This window comes from Carcharodon carcharias, chromosome 12 (genome assembly GCF_017639515.1).
Source record: "Carcharodon carcharias isolate sCarCar2 chromosome 12, sCarCar2.pri, whole genome shotgun sequence".
Lineage (NCBI taxonomy): Eukaryota > Metazoa > Chordata > Chondrichthyes > Lamniformes > Lamnidae > Carcharodon > Carcharodon carcharias.
This window is the reverse complement of record NC_054478.1, coordinates 55,425,743-55,450,341: the sequence shown is the minus strand read 5'-3', so window position 1 is coordinate 55,450,341 and position 24,599 is coordinate 55,425,743. Positions and strand designations below refer to the sequence as shown.

Sequence of the window (24,599 nt, the reverse complement as noted above, 5' to 3'; positions counted from 1 at the left end):
AACTCTTTCAACTTTCTGTAGCATCCTGAACTGTGGGTGATACCTACTACCACTAAATAAAAATGGAACTCTGCAAGAATGAATCATGGGCCACAGATAATGAGGCAACTTCAAAGCACAGCAAAACCATAACAGACTTCCACAGTTGGAATAATCAATAATGTTCTGGGCTTATACTTTTTCCTGCCAAATATAGTAAACTAGATGAATAATTTATTCTAGACTGGTTGGCTATTTCATTACTCACTGATGGACATGTCCCAGTAGTGAAAATCAAAACAGACAATTTGCGTGCATGAAACACTTAACAGTAAACAACATGCAGTGTTCCATAGATAATTTGCAGACTCTGGAGGTTCTACAAGGAGTCACACACACATAGAATAAAACAATGTTTCATGTTATGTTTCATTTAGGTAATGGGCCAGAACTTGCACCTGTACAACATGTGAATCATAGGTTTTTGAAACAGCTGCTATAATACTTACTCACAAGTGACAGCCTTTAAACAAGGACAGCACTATAACAATTATTCAGAGTGTAATTAAAGTACAGATATATATCATTGCTGTAAGTGATATGCCATTTTGCCTATAGTGTTGTATGCCCACTTATAAATTTATAGCATCTCTGCTTTAAGCATGGAAATAAAAAATCAAAAATGAAGCTATCTGCTATCCAGTGAAAATGCATTTCGAACAACAAATGCATTTGCAGAGGTTATTGCTTTAAGTGCTTGAATGCGTGGATTTTTCTCCAGTTCTAGCCCCATACATGAACTAGCATGAAGTATATACATTTACTTGGAGTGTAAAATAACTTGCTGCTTAATACACTGGAATTTGGAAAGGTTTCTAGTTTATTTAATTTTCATTTCTTTATGGTTTTCACAAAGAATCGTTTAGATTTAATAGATAAAACAGATTCTTCACCTTTAGTTGCCATATTCATGCAATCCCAACAAAGTCACAAAACTCTGTTTGATCTACTTCTGCATTCCAAAAGCAGCTTCAAAAATAAATCATTGGCTTTAAAATACATTGGAATAGAGATGAAAGGTGCTATATAAATGCAAGTCTTTCTTTCTTCTTTTGCTGGTTCGACTATTTTAAAAAACAATTCTCAGCCAGCCATGAGATTTTCTGACCAACAGGCCAAATTTTAAGCTTACATTTCCTTTATGGTCACCTTTTATAAAAATAAAATTGGAGAGGTGGGGAGGGGGTAAATGAGAATCATACAAAAGAAATAAACCCATACTGAAGCACAAACCACCTCTAGGGTATGACAGAAAGGTATAGCATCTGGCCAACTGCTTGATAGCAGGCAAAATAAATGTATAGTTTCAAGATTCAGGTATGAAGAGAGTTAAAAACAAAAAAACTGCGGATGCTGGAAATCCAAAACAAAAACAGAATTACCTGGAAAAACTCAGCAGGTCTGGCAGCATTGGCGGAGAAGAAAAGAGTTGACGTTTCAAGTCCTCATGACCCTTCGACAGAACTAGAGTTGCCTCACGGGAATTTCACAGCATCCTTCCCAAAGGACAGCCGTGCACTAATTCTTGCAGCAGGTGGTACCCAGGCTCAGTACACTACCGAAAGGATCTGGGAATAGACACATACAAAATGGCAATATGGTACCAAGTAGCAGGTACACAACTCAAGGTTGCACACTAACAATCAATCGGAAATCAACTGAAAATGTTCCACATTTAGTGCTCATCCATGGCAAACCCTCACACAAACTTAAAACTCATTCATTGCGTCTTATACAAACCTCAGTACATAAGAATGAAAGAAATTGGAACAGGAGTGTGTTATTCTGCCCAGGAGCCTGCTCCATTTAATAAGATCCTGGCTGCTGCTGAACCTCAACTCCACTCTCCCACCCAATTCTCATATCCCTTGGTTTTGGAGTCCAAAAATCTATCAATCTCAGCCTTGAATGCACTCAACAACTGAGCATGCACAGCCCTCTAAGTTAGATCATTCCAAAGGTTCACAGAAGAAATTTCTCCTCACCTCAGTCCAAAATGGGCATCTCCTTAACTTGAGGTTACATAGGTACATAAGAATTAGGAGCAAAAGTAGGCCATTCAGCCTGCTCTGCCATTCAATAAGATTATGGCTCATTTGGTTGTGGTCTCAACTCCGCTTTCCTGTCTTCCCCATAACACTTGACTCCCTTGTCTATCAAAAATCATTCAAAGTCAGTCTTGAATAAATTCAATGATCCAGCCTGTACTGATTTCTGGGGAAGAGAATTCCACATACTAACAACCCTAGACTTAAAAGGGAGACCTTTTATTCTTAAGCTGTATTGTCTAGTTCTAGCCTCCCCCACAAGAGGAAATATCCTCCACATATCAGCCCAATCAAGTCCCTCCAGGATCTTATGTTTCAGTAAGATCACCTATTTCTTCTAAATTCCAGTGGGCATAGGACTAGTTCTAGTCTCTCCAGGCAATGGAAACAGTCTTTCAGCACATAAACTATCAAGCCCTCTCAGAATCTTGTTTCAGCAAGATCGCCTCACATTCCTCTAAACTTCAGAGTATAGGCCTATTCTACTCAATCTCTCCTCATAGGACAACTCTTCCATTCCCGGAATCAATCTAACACTGTACCCCATATCATGAAGAGATATTGTCTATAATGTTATTGGAAAATATTTTGTAAAATAGGATAAAATCTAGTGGGATCTGTGTCAATATGTGTGCCTTAATTGGATTAAAGCCAGCTAGTCTGGGTGCTTTGATGTATAGTAGTTTTGAGATGTTAATTAGATAAACATGAGGGTAGAAGGTAAAGTGCAAATTTGCATTTGTTAAAAACCATTCAAGACTGCGGGTGAAATCTTGCACCTAGCTATAAGACATCAAGCAATGAGTCTTTTTTTCAGCTTACTAATAAAATTGGTGGGATGAAAGGATGTTATTGTTACAAGAGGTAAAATTAAAAGCCTAGTAATACAATGAAAAATTTACATTCAAAGAGAAAGGTACGTATAAAGGACAAAGGAGATTGTGTGTAACGTAGAGTTATTTTAAGATCCAACAAGTGTGAGAAGCCTCCAGCCTGTAAGTCTCAAGTCTGTCTGCAAGGACCTAGAGCTGAAAGGAACTCATTTTGAATGCAAATATCCAGTGCGTGATTGCCAAGAGTCTGTTTAAATCTGAGATTTACTGTTGCCTTAATGACAGTGTAACTGAGTGTCAGATTAATTAGGGGATTTATGTAGTTATTATAGTAGTAATTTTGTAGACATATATATGTGTTTGCAATCTTTCATGTATTAATAAATGTTTAATTTAGACTCGGTGGTCTTATCACTACTGAATTCGAAGCCTGCATCTCCAAGCATGCAAATTATAAAGATGGGTTATGACAGTTGTTTCACGTTTCCCTCTGGGATTTGAACAGCTCAGCGTTTACCATCAGCTGTGTCATAATAACTGGGGGCTCGTCCGGGACATATTTGGAATTCCTTGATTTTTTGGGAATTGGTGAATCTTATGGTTACATGTATGAGAAGCACTTTAAATTCAGGAGTGGGTGTAAGATATTTTTAAAGTGGTGAGACTGCAAAAATGGCTGTATCCATGGCTAGATCTTTTTTGGAAGTAGATGGTATAACTCTGATTGGGTTACAAAAAGTGTATGAGAGTAAGTTAACAGAGTTGGCAGTTAAATTACAATTGGGGTTACCTCCAGGGGCTAGGAAATCAGACATAATTGAAGTGATAGCACAGCATTTTAAATTGGAAGGAATACTTGAGACAGAATTCTCCAAGAGGTAGTTCACTGGAATGGGCTCAAATTCAGTTGCAAATGAAAACGATTGAATTGGAAGAAAAGGACAGAGAAAGGGCATTCAAAAGGGAACAGGCAGAAAGGCAGGAGAGATAAAGAAAAGAGGAAAGGGGGTTAGAAATTGTGAATATAAAGAAGGGAAGAGAAAAAGAGAGAATTCCAACTGAAAACATTGGCAGTTGCATGACACACCAGGAGATGAGGAAGGCCTTCATCAAGGCCCCTTCAACACCGCTTTCCAAACCTATGACCACTACCATCTATAAGGACAAGGGCAGCAGATAGATGGGAACACCACCACCTGGAAGTTCCCCTCCAAGTCACTCACCTTTCTGACTTTGAAATATATTGCAGCTCCTTCACTGTTGCTGGGTCAAAATCCTGGAACTCCCTTCCGAACAACACTGTGGGTGTACCTACACCACATGGACTGCAGCTGTTCAAGAAGGCAGCTCACCATCACCTTCTCAAGAGCAATTAGGGATAGGCAACAAATGCTGGCCCAGCCAGCTATGCCCACCTCCCATTAAAATAGAAAGAAATCTCCAGAGTAGAACCCATTGGGGAGATGTTTAAATTTGTACAAGCTCTTCCAAAGTTTGAGGAAAGGGGATGTTGAAGCATTCTTTATTTCATTTGAGAAGATAGCTAAACAGATGAAATGGCCACAGGAGAATTGGACATTGTTACAATCCAGGTTGGTGGGTAGAACACATAAGATATATGCTTTGCTGTCTGAAGTATCAATGAATTATGATATGGTTATTTTGAGTGCATGAGTTGGTTCTTGAAGCATATAGGCAGAAATTTAGGAATATGAGAAAACAGCCTAGGCGAACTTATATTGAGTTTGAAACAGTAAAACAAAGTAATTTTGATCGGTGGATATGGGCGTTAAAAATAAAGCCGACGTATGCAGCTCTTAGGGAAATAGTTCTTTTGGAAGAATTTAAAGATCCAATTCCTTCAGTGGTGAGAGCTCATGTGGAGGAACAGAGACTTGATTCTGTAAGGCAAGCAGCAGAGATAGCTGATAATTATGAGTGCATAGAGCTAAACCTTTTTTTCTTCACTCTTTTAAATCCAAAAAGGATAGAAAGTGGGAAGGTGAAAGGAAGGGGAGTAGCTATAAATTCCCAGGAAGTTTTTTCTCAGAATGAACGGAAGGTTCTGAAGGTAGAAGTGACATTCAAAAGTTGGGGAGTTTTCACTGTTATAAAGTGGGGCATATGAATTCAGTGTGCTGGAAATTGCTGGGAAAATCAGTTGGAATTATTGGGGTGCATAAAAGTTCTGAAAGTAAAAGTACTGTGGGTTCTGAGGTTTAGGCACAGGAGAAACCAGTGGTTTGTGTATAGGTAGAACAGGGAGAATCAGCGATAGGTAAAAATGGGGGGATGTGTTCACAGTTTACCCAAGAGAATTTTTAGGAGCAGGATGCAGGAATTTTTAAAGATGTTGTATGTGAAGGGAAAGTCTTTCCATACTTACAGGGTGGAGTAGGTAAAGATGTTAAAATTTTAAGAGACACAGGACTAGTCAACCCTTAATGTTGTGGGATAGCGATATTTGTTGCTTAAAGTAACCTGGTGTGGAGCAACACTGATGAATTGCGAGCACCCTATCTACTTAGGAGTCACCCTTGGCAGATGCCTCACCTTCAAGAACCACATAGAAAAGACAAAGGCAAAAGTGACCGCACGAAACAACATCCTGAATAAGCTCACTAACACAAAATGGAGATAAAGCTCGAGAACATTGCGAACCAGTGCACTTGCTCTTTGCTATTCCACTGCCAAATATGCCTGCAGGGGAAAGATCTACTCATGCTAAGAAGATGGATGCTGTTCTGAATGCAAGCTGCCGACTTATCATAGGTTGTTTAAAACCAGCAGCCTATATAGTTTTTCCAGGTAATTCTGTTTTTGTTTTTGGATTTCCAGCATCCGCAGTTTTTTTGTTTTTAGCCTATATATCCTGGTGGGTATCACTCCCCCTGATATAAGAACAGTAGCCAGCAGGAAAGAGCGACTCCAACAAACATCAGATGAGAGGCACCCTCTACATGGTCATACATACACCCAGTTGCCTAAAGTCAAGGAAGAGCTCCATGAATAGTGTTGTTCCATTACAATCAACTCCATCTGAAGCCCGCATCACCTTGTGGACAAGACCGGCTCGCCAGTTTCGGACAACTCCCAACGATGGAAATTCTACTGGATGAAAGCCTTCCCCCAGGAGTTAATTGCAACTGGGCAACCTGGAAGTGCCTTAACAGATTTAGGACTGGTGTAGGTCATTCAAAGGTGTCACTAAGCAAATGGGGATATACAACCAGTCTGACAACTTGTGAATGTGGAACTGAGCCACAGACTATGCAACATCTCCTGCAATGCCTATCGCTAGAGGAACCCTGTACTGTTGCAGATCTTGCCGAATTCAACACGGCGCAAAAATGTGTCCAGTTCTGGCTGGGTCACATATAGACTGTCCGTGGACACGATATAAAAAAAATAAATTTGTTGTTCAGAGTGAGTTTTGCAGGAACAGGTGATAATAAGTGAGGTTCATGGAGATGCTAAATCTATTCCCTTGTGGAAGGTAAATTTAAAGAGTAAGTGGAAAACTGGTGAAGTGACTGTTGGGGTGGTGGAAAAATTGCCCATTGCAAGGGTTCAATTTATTCTGGGTAATCATATAGCTGGATCACTAATGTGGGTGATACCTATGGTAGTTGAGCAGCCTGTAGAAGTGTTTTCAACAGAGGTGTTCCAAGATTGCTTCCAGATTGTGTGATAACAAGATCATAGTTATACAGGTTGAAGCAAGAAAAGCAAGGAGGACAGGCAGTTCAAAGGCAGGAAGGTATTGAAATCCAATTAGCCAGCACTGTATCTGGTAACAATTCTGAGAAAGACACAGGTTTCTTTCTACATGTGGAAGCTCAGACACACCTTCATTTTCTGCTGCAAGCTGCTCAGCCTGCTGCAGCATTTCTCCAAAACCTTCCACATCCATAATAAATACTGAAGAGATTCTTTCTGTCCACACAGACCAGCTGCTGCCTCCTGCCACCTCTCCCAGCTGGTACCCACTCAGAAGAGGATCATTCAGCTGGAGTGTTTAACTCTCAGAATCACACAGTGCAAAAGAGGCCCTTCGGCCCATCAAGTCTGCACTGACACGTAAGAAACACCTGACCTACCTACCTAATCCCATTTACCAGCACTTGGCCCATAGCCTTGAATGTTATGAAGTGCCAAGTGCTCATCCAGGTACTTTTTAAAGGATGTGAGGCAACCCGCCTCCACCACCCTCCCAGGCAGTGCATTCTAGACCATCACCACCCTCTGGGTAAAAAGGTTTTTCCTCACATCCCCCTAAACCTCCTGCCCCTCATCTTGAACTTATGTCCCCTCGTGACTGACCCTTCAACTAAGGGGAACAGCCGCTACCTATCCACGCCACTCAATCTCGTACACCTCGATCAGGTCGCCCGTCAGTCTTCTCTGCTCCAACGAAAACAACCCAAGTCTATCCAACCTCTCTTCATAACTTAAATATTTCATCCCAGGCAACATCCTGGTGAATCTCTTCTGCACCCCCTCCAGTGCAATCACATCCTTCCTATAATGTGGCGACCAGAACTGCACACAGTGCTCCAGCTGTGGCCTCACCAAGGTTCTATACAACTCCAACAAGACCTCCCTACTTTTGTAAGCTATGCCTCGATTGATAAAGGCAAGTATCCCATATGCCTTTTCCACCACCCTACTAACAAGCCCCTCCGCCTTCAGAGATCTATGGACACACAAGCCAAGGTTGCTTTGTTCCTCAGAACTTCCTAGTGTCATGCTGTTCATTGAATACTTCCTTGTCAAATTACTCCTTCTAAAGTGTATCACCTCACACTTTTCAGGGTTAAATTCTATCTGCCACTTATCTGCCCATTTGACCATCCCGTCCATATCTTCCTATAGCCCAAGACACTCAACCTCACTGTTAACCACCCGGCCAATCTTTGTGTCATCCGCCAACTTACTAATCCTACCCCCCACATAGTCATCTGTGTCGTTTAAATGACAAATAATATTGGACCGAGCACAGATCCCTGTGGTACGCCACTGGACACTGGCTTCCAGTCACTAAAGCATCCTTCTGTCATCACCCTCTGTCTCCTACAACTAAGCCAATTTTGAATCCACCTTATCAAATCACCCTGTATCCCATGTGCATTTGCCTTCTTTATAAGTCTCCCATGTGGGGCCTTGTCAAAGGCTTTGCTGAAATCCATATAAACTACATCAACTGCACTACCCTCATCTACACACCTGGTCATTTCCTCAAAAAATTCAATCAAATTTGTTAGGCATGACCTCCCTCTGACAAAGCTATGCTGACTATCCCTGATCAAACCTTGCCTCTCCAAGTGGAGATAGATTCTCTCCTTCAGAATTTTCTCCAATAGTTTCCTTACCACTGCTGAGAGACTCACTGGCTTGTAGTTCCCTGGCTTATCTCTACCACTCTTCTTAAATAGCGGAACTACATTAGCTGTTCTCCAGTCCTCTGGCACCTCCCCTGTGGCCAGAGACTAATTAAAAATTTGGGTCAGAACCCTTGCGATCTCCTCCCTTGCCTCCCTCAGCAGTCTGGGACACAAATCATCAGGACCTGGAGATTTCTCCACTCTTAAGCCTGCCAACACCTCCAATACCTTGTCACTCCCTATATCAATTTGCTTAAGAACCTCGCAGTCTCTCTCCCCGAGTTCAATACCTTCATCCTCATTCTCTTGGGTGAAGACGGATGTGAAGTATTCATGCAACAATCTAGCCATGTCCTCTGGCTCCACCCATAGATTGCCCCCTTATGGGCCCTGCTCTTTCCCTAGTTATCCTAACTCAAGGCAGTTAATAGAGTGCAGCAAAAGGATTTGCAATTAAAACCTTTATATCTGACAGTTTACTCAGAAACAGAGGCAAAATCTATTCGAGAATGTTATTACTTTATGGGTGATATTTTAATCAGAAAATGGAGGCCAGATCACATCTTAGCACATGAAAGCTGGAGGGAGGTACATCAGATTATTATCCATTAGGGTATAGAAATGATATTCTATAGATTGCTCATTAAATTCCAATGGGGAGACATTTAGGAATTAGAAAGACACAGGCAAATGTACAGAAACATTTTATTGGCCAGGATTGCATAGGGAAGTAGTCAAATTCTGTAGAACATGTTACACATCAGGTGATAGGGAAACTACAAGCAGTAATTAAGCCAGTGCCTTTAATCCCAATACCAACATTTGAAGAACCTTTTACTCAAGTCATGATTGATTGCATAGGACCCCTCCCTAACACCGAAAATGGAAATCAGTACTTACTGACAATAACGGATATGTCTACCAGGTTTCCTGAAGTGATACCTTTAAGAAATATGACAAGAAAGAAGATTATGGAAGAGGTAACTAATTTTTTTTTAAAAAACAAGATATGGTTTGCCTAAGGAAATAAAATTTGAACCCTGATCTGTATGTCACAGCTGTTTAAGGAAGTAATGAACATTTTTGGGATAAAACAGTTTAGATCAACAGATTATCCAGAGTCACAAGGATATTTGGAAAGAGGCATCAAACCTTAAAAACTACGATAAGAGCATACTGTCAGGATTATCCACAGGATTGGGATGGGGGAATTTCATTCTTGTTATTTGCTATTAGAGGCACTCATAATGCATCAACTGGTTTAAGTCCTTTTGAACTAGCTTGTGGTCATGAGGTAAGGGGACCACTGAAATTGATTTATGAGAAATTGCTGGGTCAAAATCCAGAAACTACTGTCCTAGATTATGCATCAAACTTCAGAGAGATTAGATCAAGTAAGTGAGTTGGCTAGGGAACATTTAAAGATATCACAGCAAGTGATAAAAGTGAAGGCAGATAAGAAAGATAAAGCTCACAGTTTTATTGCTGGGGAGGGAGTGCTAGTTCTGTTACCAGTACTAAATGACTCATTAAAGGCAATGTTTAGTGGGCCTTGTAGGATTGAAAAGAAATTGAATAAAGTAAATTATTTAATAAATACTCTCGATAGAAGAAAGCAGAGGGTGTGTCATGTAAATATGCTTGAAAATTACTTTGACAGGGAAGACGACCGATAGGAGGTGTTAGTGGTCATAGATGATGATAAGAGAGGTAGAAGTACAGGACTCAAACCGATTTTCCTCTAATCAAATTGGATAATGAGGGGGTATTTAAACTTAAATATAATATTGAGTTACCTTCCAGACAAATGTCAGTGATTTGGAAAAGCTATTGCAGTCACACACACCTATTTGTGGGACTAAGTTGTGGGGGGGGGGGGGGGGGGGGTGGGGAAATAGGTTTAGCTATACATATCGTCTTATAGCAGCTTCCATCTTCGATAAAGCAACATCCTTATGGATTAAATCTGGCAAAGTTATCACAAGTACAGAAAGAATTTGATTCCATGCTTCAAAATGATATTGAGTCTAGTTGCTGGAGTGTGCCTATGGTACTGGTACTGAAACCGGATGGAACACAAAAGACTGGACTATCGAAAGGTGAATGTGGTAACAGGAATGGATTCCTATCCTATACCATGGTTGCAGGATTGTACTGAGAAAGTGGGACAATCAAAATTTATCACAAAGGTTGACTTGCTAAAAGGGTATTGGCAAGTACTGTTATTGGAGAGACCAAAGGAGATATCAGCTTTTGTGATGCCAAATGGACTACATCAAGTTAAAGTCAAGCCATTTGGTATGAAAAATGCACCTACAACATTTCAAAGACTGATGAAGTAACTGCAGGTCTAAGCAATTGTGCTGTTTATTTTGATGTCTTAATAGTTTTCAGTCAGAATTGGGAGGAGCATTTACAGCATCTGGAAGAATTATTTACTTAATTACAAGAAGCTAATTTGATGATGAACTTGACTAAAAGTTAATTTGCAAAAACGTAGGTTACGTATCTAGGCCATACCACTGGACATGGTAAAGTGGCTCCAAGAGATGTGAATATCAAAGTTATCGTGGGTTTCCCAGTGCCTACAACAAAGTGAGAAGTTTTGAGATTTCTGGGCATGAGTGGGTTTTACTACAAATTTGTGCAAACTTTAGCAGTGTGGTTGCTCCACTGACTGAACTATTGAAAAAGAACATGATGTTTCAATGAACACTGGAGTGTTAGAAGGCATTTGATAGCCTAAACTATATTAACTACGACACCAGTCATGGTAATGTGAATTAACTTTCCTTTCTTCATATAATTCATCTACCGTTACTCAGCTAATTTTCTTAAAGATAGTTAGCTCAGTTTCCCTCAGTCTAGAGTCACATGACAAAAATTCAATGGTGCAAGGTACCAAAACAGAGCTGGTACCTAGTCATATTCTAGCCACTGCGTCAAGGGAACAGGGTAAGGAAAGAGTAAAAAAACCAGAACCAAAAAAAAAAACACTCATCACACCTTTCATCTCCTCACCACCATCCACATCACATCACAAAACTAGAACATATTTTATGAGCCTCCATCCGGTCTGCAGAAGCTGGAGTTGCTGGTGGAAAGACTAGTCATCCACTTCTATAAGGCTAAAAAGTTAACCACACAGATGAACATACATGATACAGTAGTACACTCTGAACTCAAGCTGAAAACATGTGTTGCAGTAATCTGGCAGAGATACCACATACTTAAAACAGATACAAATCAGTAAGGTTGTGATGCAATTTTATTTTTTCTTATAAGTTTTACAGTAAAGCCATTATTAAATCCACTATGGCTCAAAAAGTCATATGAACTGCCATGTATTAGTATCAAAATTAATCACAAAATATAGCTACCAGTAAGGCAGTTGGTTTCATTCAGATATTATCTCCCCATATATTATTGAGGAAACAAATTAGCTCAATGAGTCAGTGCTTTTTTCTACAATTGTTAACTAAAAATCAGGCCTTCTTTAAAAGGTCATATTTTAATTCATGCCATATTTATCTTTCAGTTCTTGAACTTTTGAGATGTACATCTTCATTGCCTCTTCTTTGCTTGTTCCTATTAAAGATATTAAGGTCTTATTAATACAGTCTAAAAAGCTGTTGTCTGCAATCTATGCCTTTAAACCCACTTACAAGCAAGCAGATTTTTATTTTATAAATTAAAACACATCTTAATCTAATCAATACAGGTCTGCTAAGTAAAAAAAAAACAACTGGATTATCAAAGTACAAATTAAAATCAAACAGCCCTACTACATTCAATTCAAAAGTTAGAATTTTAATGCAAGAATCTAAACTGTCACTGACAGGAAGTGCCAAAGAAATTGTGCATCTGCATATTAAAGGACCAAAACATTTCTTGAACTCGGGTATATAAGTTTAAACTATGAACGCCAGGTTATAATTTTTGTATTTATTTTAAGTTCTCTCCCCCTTTAATAAAAGATGCTACCATAATAGTAGGCCACATGGGATCAGCTAACAAGTTATAACAGGCACAAATGTAAGACGTTTTAAACTATAATTTTACATTCACAGGATATTTAATTTTACACAGTCTCAAATTTTACTAGCTACTAAGAAATCTTTACAACTCATAGTTCCATTTAGTATTTATGGTCAGAAGCCAAGCCAGATTTCAGATGAGCTAGGAAACTCATGTTACTGGTTAGGGATAGATGATAGAGAGCAGCAATTTATCACAGGATAATTAACAGGCTTTATGAGTAGGAACACATCAAGAGAACTTACGACATCTTATATACAGTATAACTGATGGATCACTTCAAACCCATGCAATTTACTGTACATAGATAGTTATTTTGGGTAATTAGCAGCCTTCATTTTTGTAGAATTGATAAAGAAACAAGTTTATTTGGAGTTTCTGCACAAACCTTTACGTTCATTCCATGCATCCCACTTGGCCTTGCCTTTCAAATCAAACATGCCAGGACGATCTGGGAAAATAAGAGGTATTTTAATAGACAAACAGCAGTTCCACTGTAAGTGATATTAGTGCTAAGCTTTATCACTAACAAACCTGTATTCACATCTCCAACCGTTGCCTGTTTGTACAGACTGTAGATCAACAGCATTTCATCATCAGATGGTTTTAATTTGAGCTGTTTAACCTCTTCTGCTGCCTTTTCAAAATCATCCTAAAACAGAAAGAATGAAACTTCAGGTCACCACTATAATATGGTCAATAGTCGAAATCCTGTCCAAGATACTTGGTTGCGTGCATTGTGTGGTCTCCATAACAGTTGCACACTAGTTAAACACAGGCTCCTTTTTGAGAGGTCCAACAAACCCAAACCCTTAATATATTACATCAGGTGTGTACTACAATGATTAGATACATCAAGTGTATTAAGGTCAATGTAATCTATTAAGTGACCAATAACAGACTGTGTCTCATCATTCCTTCCGCCATATTTGTCTGTAAGGATATGCAGTTCTAAGTTTTTTTTTAAGTGTGTGGCAGACATAGGCACATCAAAGGTCAATTACAAGGATATACATCCCCTTCTCTGAAGCATATAGCTTGTAATTTAATAGTTTGGGGACTTTCAGCCCTTTAGCTGATATGAGAAATATATTTTAAATCATTATTTTCCTCTTTCATCTCCATTCCTTGTAGTAGGTGACTGTAGCCATGACTGGATATAAATTGCAACTCTTCTACAACATTCAGCTGATAACGAGGTAAAAATTATAAGTTTAAATAAAAGTTGGTTTCAGTGCTCCTTTGGAGCTTGGTTCAAGTGAGCTACAGGCAACACAACATTCAATTAGATTATGTGGATGTAGATTCAAGACATATTTTGAGTCCTCTTCAAAGGAATTTAGCTTGTGATTAAACTGAAAATAGTTTGTTAAAGGTCAAATCTTGCAATGCATCACACACTTTTTAACTTTTTTCTTTACCCCTCCTTTTCTATTGTCATGCCTCGTTTCACTTGCCCACTCAGGTACTCTGCTTCCTTTGCTTCCCTACCCTAATCCTACAAAACTCCTCAGCCTACCACCGTCCCAGGCTTGATTCACTGTTGGATAAGCCTACATCTTCCCTCTGTGCCTCTTTCTTCATCCTTTGACAGGCTTACTGAGGCACTCAGCACTGGCTCACTACAAGCAGCAATGCCTTGGTCTCACCCACTGCTCCTCAGACACCATCTCCTCCTTTGAGCACCACACCTTGTCCCACCCTCCTGACCTCCTTCAAAATCATCATTCTGTACCAATTTCCCGAAATACACTAAAAACGTTATCAAGATTTCTTCACTGCCTTCCTCCCTCAGCCTCTGCTACAAATGACTTCTCAACCAGGGTGATTTCAATCTTCATCTCAGCTCATTATATTCTCTCTCCTCTGAGTTCACTGCCATCTTATCCTCCCTAAATCTCTCCCTCCATATTCATGGTCACCCCCTTGACCTTGCCATCTCACATTCTGTTACTAGTCTGACTGTATCAATTACAGATGAAGCCATCTCTGATCATTTTTTGTATCACTCTTCACCCTTACATGACCCAACCCAACTCCTTCTGCATCCCTCCCAATTCACTTACAGCTGCACTCTCAAAATACCAACTATCTTGTATTTGGCTCTCCATTTAACACATTTCTGCAGCTAATGATTTACTTAATTGCACCCTCACCTCCACCTTTGAGATCCTAATATCCAATAAAACCATTACTCTCTCTCATTCTTGCTGTTACCCCAGTACAGCCCTCATCTCCATTTCATTAAGTCCAAGGGACGCAGAACTGAAAGGACAACTGGTTTAGCCAACCACCACTAGATCTGGCTGGACCACTTGAAACACTTTCGGGTCCTGCTCTGGTCTGCTAAAGCTGCTCATTATTTCAGGATAATCCTGGAATGCAAAGATAGCCTTCTGGTTTTTTTCTCTTCTGCAAGCCATCATCTTAAACCCCACTCTCCTCAACCCTCACCTCCAACAAGGGTAAGGAACTCACTGACTTCTCGGTCACTAAGACAATCTGATCAGCTGCCTCTGCAGTGTCCCTCCGTTCCACTAGCCCAGAGAGCCCTTAAAGCTCTCCCTAGCCCTAAACTCATATCTTTCTCCAGTTTCTCTTATCTTCCCCTCATGCCTTCTCAGCTCATCTTGTCCATGAGCCCCACCTCCTTTTCCATTGATCCTGTTCTCATTAAACATTATTCTCCAACACCTCTCTACTGTTGTTCAGCTATATAGGACTGCTCTCACATGGTTACATTCTTATCTAATCATAGCAAGAGAATCAATTGCAATGACTTATCTTTCTGCTTCCACAACGTTATCTCTGGTGTCACCCAAGAATCTATCGCAGGCCTGCTCCCCCTTGGCGACATCACCCAAAGGCACAGTGTTAGTTTTCACATGTAGAACTGGCTATCATCAGCGTACCTCATCACCAACTCTCTCGAATCCTTCACTGCTGCTAAGTTATCAAACTGCTTCTGTAATATCCTTTACTGGATGAGCAGAAATTTCCACTGGTTAAATATTGGGAGGACCGAAAGCATTATTTTTGGTCCCCACTCCAAAGTGCGTTCCCTAGCTACTGAGTCCATCCTTTTCATGGTAACATCAAGATTAAGCCAGTCCGTTCTCAACCTTGGTGTCACATTTGGTCCCGAGATGAGCTTTCAACCTCACATGCATGCCACCACAGACCAACATTGCCCAACTTCACCCATCTCAGCTCCCTGCTGCTGAAATTCTGATTCATGCCTTTGTCATCTCTAGACTAGAATATTCCAATACAATCCTGGCTGCTCTTCCACTTCTACCCTCCATAATCTTGAGGTCATTCAAAAATCTGCTACATGCTTCTTAACTCACCAATTAATCTATCATCTCTGTGCTCTCTGACCTTCATTGGCTCCTGCTCAAGCAAAATCTTGAGTTTAAGATTCTCACCCTTGTTTTCAAATCCCTCCATGGCCTTGCCCTCCCAATCTCTCTAATCCACCACCCTACTCAGCCCCCAAATTGTCAGAGATATTTGTGCTCCACTAATTCTGGCCACTTCAGCATTCCAAATTATAATTGCTCCAGCACTGGTGGCTCTGCCTTCAATTGCTTAGCCCCCATGCTCTAGAATTTCTTCCCCCCACCTCGCTACCTCACTTTCCTCCTTTAAGAGACTTAAAACTCCGATCAAGCTTTTGGTTATTTGACCTAATATCGTCTCATGCAGTTTGCTGTCATACTTTTTTAATATTCCTGTGATGCGCTTTGGGATGTTTTGTTACATTAAAGATGCCATCTTTCAGCTGTTGCTCTTTATTTTTGCTGACAGTATTGTGCATGGCAGCTCCAGTTATTGTCGTTGAAATTGTCATCATGCCACTGGTGGAGGCGACACTAGATTAATTAGTCAATCATTCCATAGATACCATTCCTGTCCTCGAATTACAATATTTAACTGCTTCTTAAATGATTCCAGAGCTTTTACACCCTTTTTACTACCCTTCCTGAAGTCCAAATCAGGTGTTAATCTGTGTAATCTTTTAGACAGCAACCTATAGTTTTCATTTTTGGAATTTCTATCTATATCCCCACCTCCTGAAGTTTTGGCAAAATGGAAACAGGGCTCTGGATTAAACTTTTCTATACACTTTACCTCTAGGACATGTTCAATCACATGTAGCAACTTAAGGTTGAAAAATTCATGCTTCCTACCTATCCCTCATAACTCAGTTCTCTGACACAAGGAATCAAGAACCAAATAAAGGGAGAATAGAATATGAATGTAAACTAGCAAAAAACATAAAAACAGACTGTAAAAGTTTTCACAGCCAAATGTTTGCTTTTTACGTACCTAAGGCAAATGTGGGTCCATTACAGGCAGAGTCAGGAGAATTTATAAAGGGGAATAGAGAAATGGCAGAGAAGCTAAATGATTACTTTATGTCTGTCTTCACTGAGGAAGATACAAGAAATCTCCCAACGTTAGAGATCCAAAAGACTAGGGAGAATGAGAATGTGAAAGAAATTAGTATTAGTACGAAGCTTGCATTGGAGAAATTAATGGGACTGAAGGTTGATAAGTCCTCGGCACCCGATATGCTTTGTTCCATTCCTTCACAGGATGTGGGCTTCGCTGGCTGGGCCAGCATTTATTGCCCATCCCTAGTTGCCCTCGAGAAGGTGGTGGTGTACTGCCTTCTTGAACTGCAGCAGTCCATGTGGTGTAGGTACACCCACAGTGCTGTTAGGAAGGGAGTTCCAGGATTGTGGCCCAGCGACAATGAAGGAACGGCAATATATTTCCAAGTCAGGATGGTGAGTGACTTGGAGGGGAACTTCCAGATGGTGGTGAATCCATTTATCTGCTGCCTCTAGGGGGTAGTGATCATGGGTTTGGAAGGTGCTGTCTATGGAGCCTTGGTGAATTCCTGCAGTGCATCTTGTAGATGGTACACACTGCTGCTACTGTGCGGTGGTGGAGGGAGTGAATGTTTGTGGATGTGGTGCCAATCAAGCGGATTGCTTTGTCCTGGACAACGTCCAGCTTCTTCACCAGGCAAGTGGGGAGTATTCCATCACACTTCTGACTTATGCCTTGTAGATGGTAGACAGGCTTTGGGGAGACAGGAGGTGAGTTACTTGTTGTACAATTCCTAGCCTCTGTCCTGCTCTTGTAGCCACAATATTTATATGGCTAGTCCAGTTCAGTTTCTGGTCAATGGTAACTCCCAGGATATTGATAGTGGGGGACTCAGTGGTGGTAATGCCATTGAACATCAAGGGGCAATGGTCACTGCCTGACATTTGAGGTGCGAATGTTACTTGCCACTTGTCAGCTCAAGCCTGGATATTGTCCAGGTCTTGCTGCATTTGGACATGGACTGCTTCAGTATCCCAGGAGTTGCGAATGGTGAACATTTGTGCAATTGTCAGCGAACATCCTCACTTCTGACCTTATGATGGAAGGAAGGTCATTGTTGAAGCAGCTGAAGATGATTGGGCCTAGGACACTACCTTGAGGAACTCCTGCAGGGTTGTCCTGGAGCTGAGATGATTGACCTCCAACAACCACAACCATCTTCATTTGTGCTCCAACCAACAGAGAGTTTTCTCTGATTCCCATTGACTCCAGTTTTGTTGAGGCTCCTTAATTCCACACTCAGTCAAATGCTTTGATGTCAAGGTCAGTCACTCTCACCTCATCTCAGGAGTTCAGCTCTTTTGTCCATGTTTGAACCAAGGCTGTAATGAGGTCAGGAGCTGAGTGGCCCTGGCAGAACCCAAACTGGACATCATTGAGCAGGTTACTGTGCCGCTTGATAACACTATTGATGACCCCTTCCATTACTTTACAGATGATGGAGAGTAGACTGATGGGACGGTAATTGGGTTGGATTTGTCCTTGTGTACACAGGACATACCTAGGCAATTTTCCACATAGCGGGGTAAATGTCAGTGTTGTATCTGTACTGGAACAGTGGTAGTGCCACACAACACGATGGAGGGTACCCTCAATTTGAAGGTGGAACTTCACCTTCACAATGATTGTGCAGTAGTTACTCCTACCGCTGTCATGCACAGATGCATCTGTGGCGGGCAGGTTGGTGAGCATGGTCAGGTATGTTTTCCCCTCTTGTTGGTCCCCTCACCACCTGCCACAGACCCAATCTCGCAGCTGTCATTTAGGACTCTGGCAACTCGGTCAGTAGTGGTGCTACTGAGCCACTCTTAGTGATGGACATTGAAGACCCCTACCCAGAGAACATTCTATGCCCGTGCCACCCTCAGTGATTCCTCCAAGTGATGTTCAACATGGAGGAGCACTGATTCATCAGCTGAGAGAGGGCGGTACATGGTAATCAGGTTTCCTTGCCCATGTTTGACCTGATGCCATGTGACTTCATGGGTATGGAGTCGGCGTTGACGAGTCCCAGAGAACCCCCTCCTAACTGTATAGCACTGTGCCGCCACCTCTGCTTGGTCTGTCCTGCCGGTGGGACAGGACATCCCCATGGATGGTGATGGAGGAGTCTGGGACATTATTTGTAAGGTATGATTCTGTGAGGATGACTATCTCAGACCGTTGCTTGACTAGTCTGTGAGGCAGCTCTTCCAATTTTGGCCCTAGACCCTCTAGATGTTCTTAAGGAGGATTTTGCAGTGTCGACGAGACTGCGATTGTCATAGTCATTTCCGGTGCCTCAGTCAATGCCGGTGGTCTGTCCGGTTTCATTCCTTTTCTGTGTCTTTGTAGCGGTTTGTTACAACTGAGTGGCTTGCTAGGCCATTTAAGAGTCAGCCACATTGCTGTGGGGCCTGGAGTCACATGTACGCCAGACCAGGTAAGGACGACAGGTTTCCTTCCCTAAAGGACATTAGGGAACCAGGTGGGTTTTTACAACAATCAACAATGGTTTCATGGTCATCATTGGACTTTTAATTCAAATTCCACCAACTGCCATGGCGGAATTTGAACCCAGGACCCCAGAGCATTACCCACAGTCTCTGGATTACTGGTCCAGCAACACAACCACTACGCCTTCACCTCCCCTTAATTCTATACCCCAGAGTGCTGAAAGTAGTAGCTATGGAGATAGTGGATTCATTGGTGATCGTCTTCCAAAATTGTACAGATTCTTGGTGGGTTCCTGCCGATTGGAAGGTAGCAAATGTCACCCCACTATTTAAGAAGGAACGGAGACAGAAAATAGGGAACTACAGACCTGTTAGCCTTACATTAGTAGTAAGGAAAATGGTAGAATCTATTCCAACAGATGTGATAAATGGACACTTGGATAATAATGAACTGATTGGGCATGGTCAACATTGATTTATAAATGGGGAATCACGTTTGACGGGCCAGTTGAGTTTTTTTGAGAGAATATTACGAGCAAAATTGTTAAGGGGGTGGGCGTAGTATACTTGAATTTTCATAAGGCTTTTGATGAAGACCCATAGGAAATTGGTTAGCAAAATTAAAGCACATGGGATAGGAGGTAATATACTGGCATGGGTTAAGGATTGGTTAACAGGCAGAAAACAGTAGGAATAAACGGGTCATTCGCATGTTGGCAGGCTGTGACGAGTCAGTACCGCAAGGATCAGTACTTGCAACTGTTCACAATATTTAATGATTTGGATGTGAGGACCAAATTTCCAAATGACAAAAAGCTAGGTGGCAATGTGTGTTGTGAGGAAGATACAAAGCTGCTTCAAGGGGATTTGGACAGACTTAGTGAGTGGGCAAGAACATAGCAGACAGAATCTAATGTGAAAAAACGTGAGGTTACCACTTTGGTAGGAGGAACAGATGTGCAGAGAATTACTTAAATGGTAAGAGATTAGAAAGCGTAAATGTACAAAGGGACCTGGGTGTCCTTATCAATAAATCACAAAGCTAACATGCAGGTGCAACAAGCAATTAGGAAGGCTAATGGTATGTTAGCCTTTATTGCAAGAGGATTTGAGTAGTGAAATCTTGCTTCAAATGTACAGAACCTTGGTTAGACCGCACCTGGAGTACTGTGTGCAGTTTTGGTCCCTTACCTTAGGAAAGATATTATTGACATAGAGAGAGTACAATGAAGGTTCACCAGACTTGTTCCCGAGATGGCTGGACTGTCCTATGAAGAGAGATGGGGGAAATGGGGCATGTGTTCTCTAGAGTTTTGAAGAATTGAGAGATGATCTCATTGAAACCTACAAAATACTTAAAAGGAAGAGACAGGGTAGATTCAGGCAAGATGTTTCTCCTGGTTGGGGAGTCGAGAACCAGGGGACACGATTTCAAAATAAGGGGGAAGCCAATTAGGGCTGAGATGAGGAGAAATTTTTTTACTCTAAGGATTGTGAATCTTTGGAATTCTGTACTCCAGAGGGCTGTGGAAGCTCAGTCATTGAGTATGTTTAAAGCAAAGATTGACAGATTTCTAAATACCAATGACATAAAGGGATATGGGGATAGTGAGAGAAAAGGACATTGAAGTGGATGATCAGCCATGATAATATTAAATGACGGAGCAGGCTCAATGGGCTGAAAGGCCTATTCCTACTCCCATGTTCCTAATCAACCAAGTAACCAATGTTCCCTAAAGACTGAAAGTGCTGGAAGACCACCTCGTGTCATCAAAGAAGTGAAAGGTATTTGGAAGACATCAATCAAAATCAACCCATCGAATCCTGTACTCCGGAATTGGTGCTATTGAAATGTTTTATCCCACCCTTAAAATCCATGTTTTTGCATGTCTTATGTGTTTTGTATGTGTGTGTATAGGAATTTAAGAAGGGGTAGAGTTTAGGTTATAGATTTACAAATTAGCAGTTCATATTTCTTTCTTTTGCCACTGGTTAAAGTCAATTTGTTCAATAAACAGTTATTTACTTATTAAGTTTACAAACCTGGTGGTCGTATTCTGTTAACCTAAATTAAGCAGTTACTTGGGTTGATCAAACTTTTTCACATTTATCACAGCTCGGGGAGCAGTGGAGTTTGATATTGCAGTGCACTATCCCCAGTGGGTCGTGACAATATCTACTTTCATGATAGTACATCAAGGATTGGCAACAATGAAGCTTCTTTGTAATAGGAAGCAGATATTCAAGTCTTTTATGTGCGTATTTCTTCAATCACTACAAAGTAGTGAATGCAAATACGTCCCAGTCTCTCTCCCATTCAAAATATATTCTGCCTTTTTATTTTTCTTACTAAAGTGGATAATTTCACAAGTTGCCACATTGCATTCCATCTACTAAGTTCTTGCCCACTCCCCCCAGCCTATCTATATACCTCTGTGACCCCCCCTTGGATGTTAAGCACTGAGGAGAACACCATCAATAAAACTTGCAATCATGGACTGATATAAAAATAATGGATACATTATGCTATTCCACTTTGGTGGGCCATTTAACTTAAAATACTCCTCAATCTCGTGACCAGTCTGGGGTTTTTCTGATTCAGCTGTAACTTACTGTGAATAGACATTTTGAAGTAGCTATCATAAAGACATCAATAACCTTCTGATGCAATGGTTGTGAAATGTTAACGAACCATTGAGTTGCTTATTATTTAGTTTGTAGATCCCTCCAGGAATTGGTCTTGGCCCACCACCATTTGTCATCGAAATGCTGTTTTGCAGTTGCATCATCTCAAAACAGGTCAGGTTCCACATGAACAGTGACGATGCCCAACATCACACTACCACCACTTCTCTCAACACCCTACATTGTACAAGCAGTCTGACAACTGAGATATTTAGTACTGGAGGAGCTGAAACTTCTTCCCACTAAATACTGGTCGCCACAAACTCCCACCACTGACTCCACCCTGGCAACTGTGTGAGGCTGAATCAGACTGTTTACAATCTAGATGCTGTATTTGAACCTGATATGAGTTTCCGACCACATAACCACTTCTTTACTAAGATAGCCTACTTCCAGGTCCGTAGCATCAGACGACTCCACCCCTGCCTCAATTCATCTGCTGCTGTAAGACTCACCTTTACCTTTGTTACCTTAACTATTCCACACTCCTGGCCAGCGCCCCATCTTTCACTATTTGTAAACTTAAATTCATCCAAATCTGTGCTGCCTGCATCCTATCTCATACCAAGTCCCATTCAATCATCACCCCTGTACTCACTAACCTAAATTGGCTCCTGATTAAACAATGCCTCAATTTTAAAATTTGCATCCTCATTTTCAATTCCATGTATGGCCTCACCCCTACCTATCTTTGTAACCTCCTCCAGTCCCACAAGCCTCATATCTGCACTCCTCCAATTCTGGCCTTTTGCACATGCCTGAAAAATCCTTTCAGCCATTGGCAGCACTATCTTCAGCTGCTGAGGCCCTACACTCTGGACTTCCATTCTGAAACTTCTCAACCTCTTTCCTCCTTTCAGACCCTCCTTAAAACCTACCTTTTTGACCCAGTATTTGGTCATTTGTCCTCGTATCTCAAGTTCCTCACTGTCACATTTGTTGTATGACTGTGAATATGCCTGTGAAGCACCTTGGGATGTTTTATGACATTAAAAGGTGCTATATAAAAAACAGATAATACCAGATAAACTTGGAGGCAAGCCTTCTGTAACTGATTTACAACAGACCGTCTCTTGCAATTACTTTCGCAATAATTAGATTGGGAGAGCCTACAATTGTTCAATGATTCATATACATTTTGTAGTGCTAATGGATGATTTTTTTTTTCTGAATTGCTGTTTGTTTAGTGAGGGGGATAGTAGACTACAGTTCCAGGGCCAATGACCAACGTCCATGGTTGTATGATATCAATGATCTTTCTGCAATCTTTTTAAATAAAAGTTTTTAAAAAAAAATCTTTTGGAGCCTCAGTGCAGCTTTAAGACATTTCAAGTGCACTAAGATCACTACATAGGGTCCTTTTAACGCCACAAATATTTTCAATGAGGAAATCTGGTAGGAGAAACCACATTTATTTTTTGTAGATTATCCTCTTATTTCCTCTCCTCCATTTGCATACAACTCATTGGGGTCTTAAATTACCGATTTTGTAACAAGCAATGGGGCCATGTGAAAGAGAAACGTGCAGGCCGGCGTGGCAGCCCTGGCTCATGATGATAACCGGAAATTCCCCCCCACTAACCCCGCATTGAGCAACAAACGGGGCGGGAGGGATGTCAGAGTTAGGGTGTCGAGGCTGCCGCAGGTTTTGGTTAAGGGAAAGGTTTTCTCAGGATCCAGTCAAAGGTTTCCTCGCCCGCAGCGGAAGGTAACGAACCACACCCGGCGCCTCACACAATGGCGACGGCAGCTTCGCTGTGGGAACAATGAGCCGGGCACAGGGGAGTGAAGCCCTCGCCCATTGCCAGGATTCAAGAGCTCGGAGCAATGAGCCGAGAGGCTGATCCACAGGCTCGGGGGCAGAGAGGCCAGGCCAGGCCACCCACCTACACACACCTGCACACACTTGACTCCAGATGCAAAACCTACCGCGATTTTTTTTATATGAAAACAACAAATCTATCCATTATTTCAACTCCCAATCCAGATGCCGGTGCAGTCAAACCCATTCCTGCAGCCAGCCTCTTACCTGGGCCATCGCTGCTTCTGCTGCTGCTGCTCTCCTCACTCCACGCGCACAATCCCGATAGGGTGTATGAAGGCGCCGGCACACCACGTCCTCTGATTGGTGGGCGGCTGTGTGCTGATCGCGGGCGCTGACCTCCTCAGCTGCTGTCGCCCCGCCCCTCTCCACTCGCCCCGCCCTCCCAATCTCGATTGGCCCCATCATTGCTGTTAAAAACAAAAAAACTGTGGATGCTGGAAATCCAAAACAAAAACAGAATTACCTGGAAAAACTCAGCAGGTCTGGCAGCATCGGCGGAGAAAAGAGTTGACGTTTCGAGTCCTCATGAGCCTTCGACAGAACTTCAAATTCTGTTTTTGTTTCCCATCATTGCTGGCCCCGGTTGCTGTGGGCGGAGGCACACGTTGCTTTCGAGCTCAGTAAGATCACGCGGGAGGTGCTGTTCGCTGCAGACTGATGTCCTTCTGTTCATGTTGAATGGTAGCGGCCACCACTGTAACACTAACCCGGAAGTTTTGGGTCCGTATGACTCTTCACCAGAACAGAGTCATACGGGCTCGAAACGTTAACTGTATTCCTCTCCGCAAATGCTGTCAGACCTACTGAGTTTTTCCAGGTGTTTTGTTTCGGATTTCCAGCATCCGCAGTTTTTTGCTTTTACACTAACAATGAAACACCGTCTCCATCCTCTGCACTCCATTCATTCAAAA

At 41.6% G+C, this 24,599-nt stretch overlaps 1 protein-coding gene across 1 annotated transcript; it reads right to left on the bottom strand.

Moving 5' to 3' along the window:
- Window positions 1–11,554: 11,554 nt before the first annotated feature.
- On the bottom strand, window positions 11,555–24,045 carry dbi (diazepam binding inhibitor (GABA receptor modulator, acyl-CoA binding protein)). Its single transcript, XM_041201517.1, has 4 exons — window positions 23,893–24,045; window positions 12,877–12,994; window positions 12,731–12,793; window positions 11,555–11,892 (listed from the first exon to the last, which is right to left on the bottom strand). Exons 1-4 carry the CDS (start codon window positions 23,899–23,901, stop codon window positions 11,816–11,818), a joined length of 267 nt encoding a protein of 88 aa, XP_041057451.1. The 5' UTR covers window positions 23,902–24,045; the 3' UTR covers window positions 11,555–11,815.
- Window positions 24,046–24,599: the final 554 nt, after the last annotated feature.

What these genes read in the sequence shown, in the direction of transcription:
- dbi (XM_041201517.1), bottom strand. An exon ending in GGTTGGAGATGTGAATACAG is followed by an intron (nt 12,794 to 12,876) that starts GTTTGTTAGTGA and finishes TTATTTTCCCAG; the next exon opens with ATCGTCCTGGCATGTTTGAT. An exon ending in TGCATGGAATGAACGTAAAG is followed by an intron (nt 11,893 to 12,730) that starts GTTTGTGCAGAA and finishes TATCTTTAATAG; the next exon opens with GAACAAGCAAAGAAGAGGCA.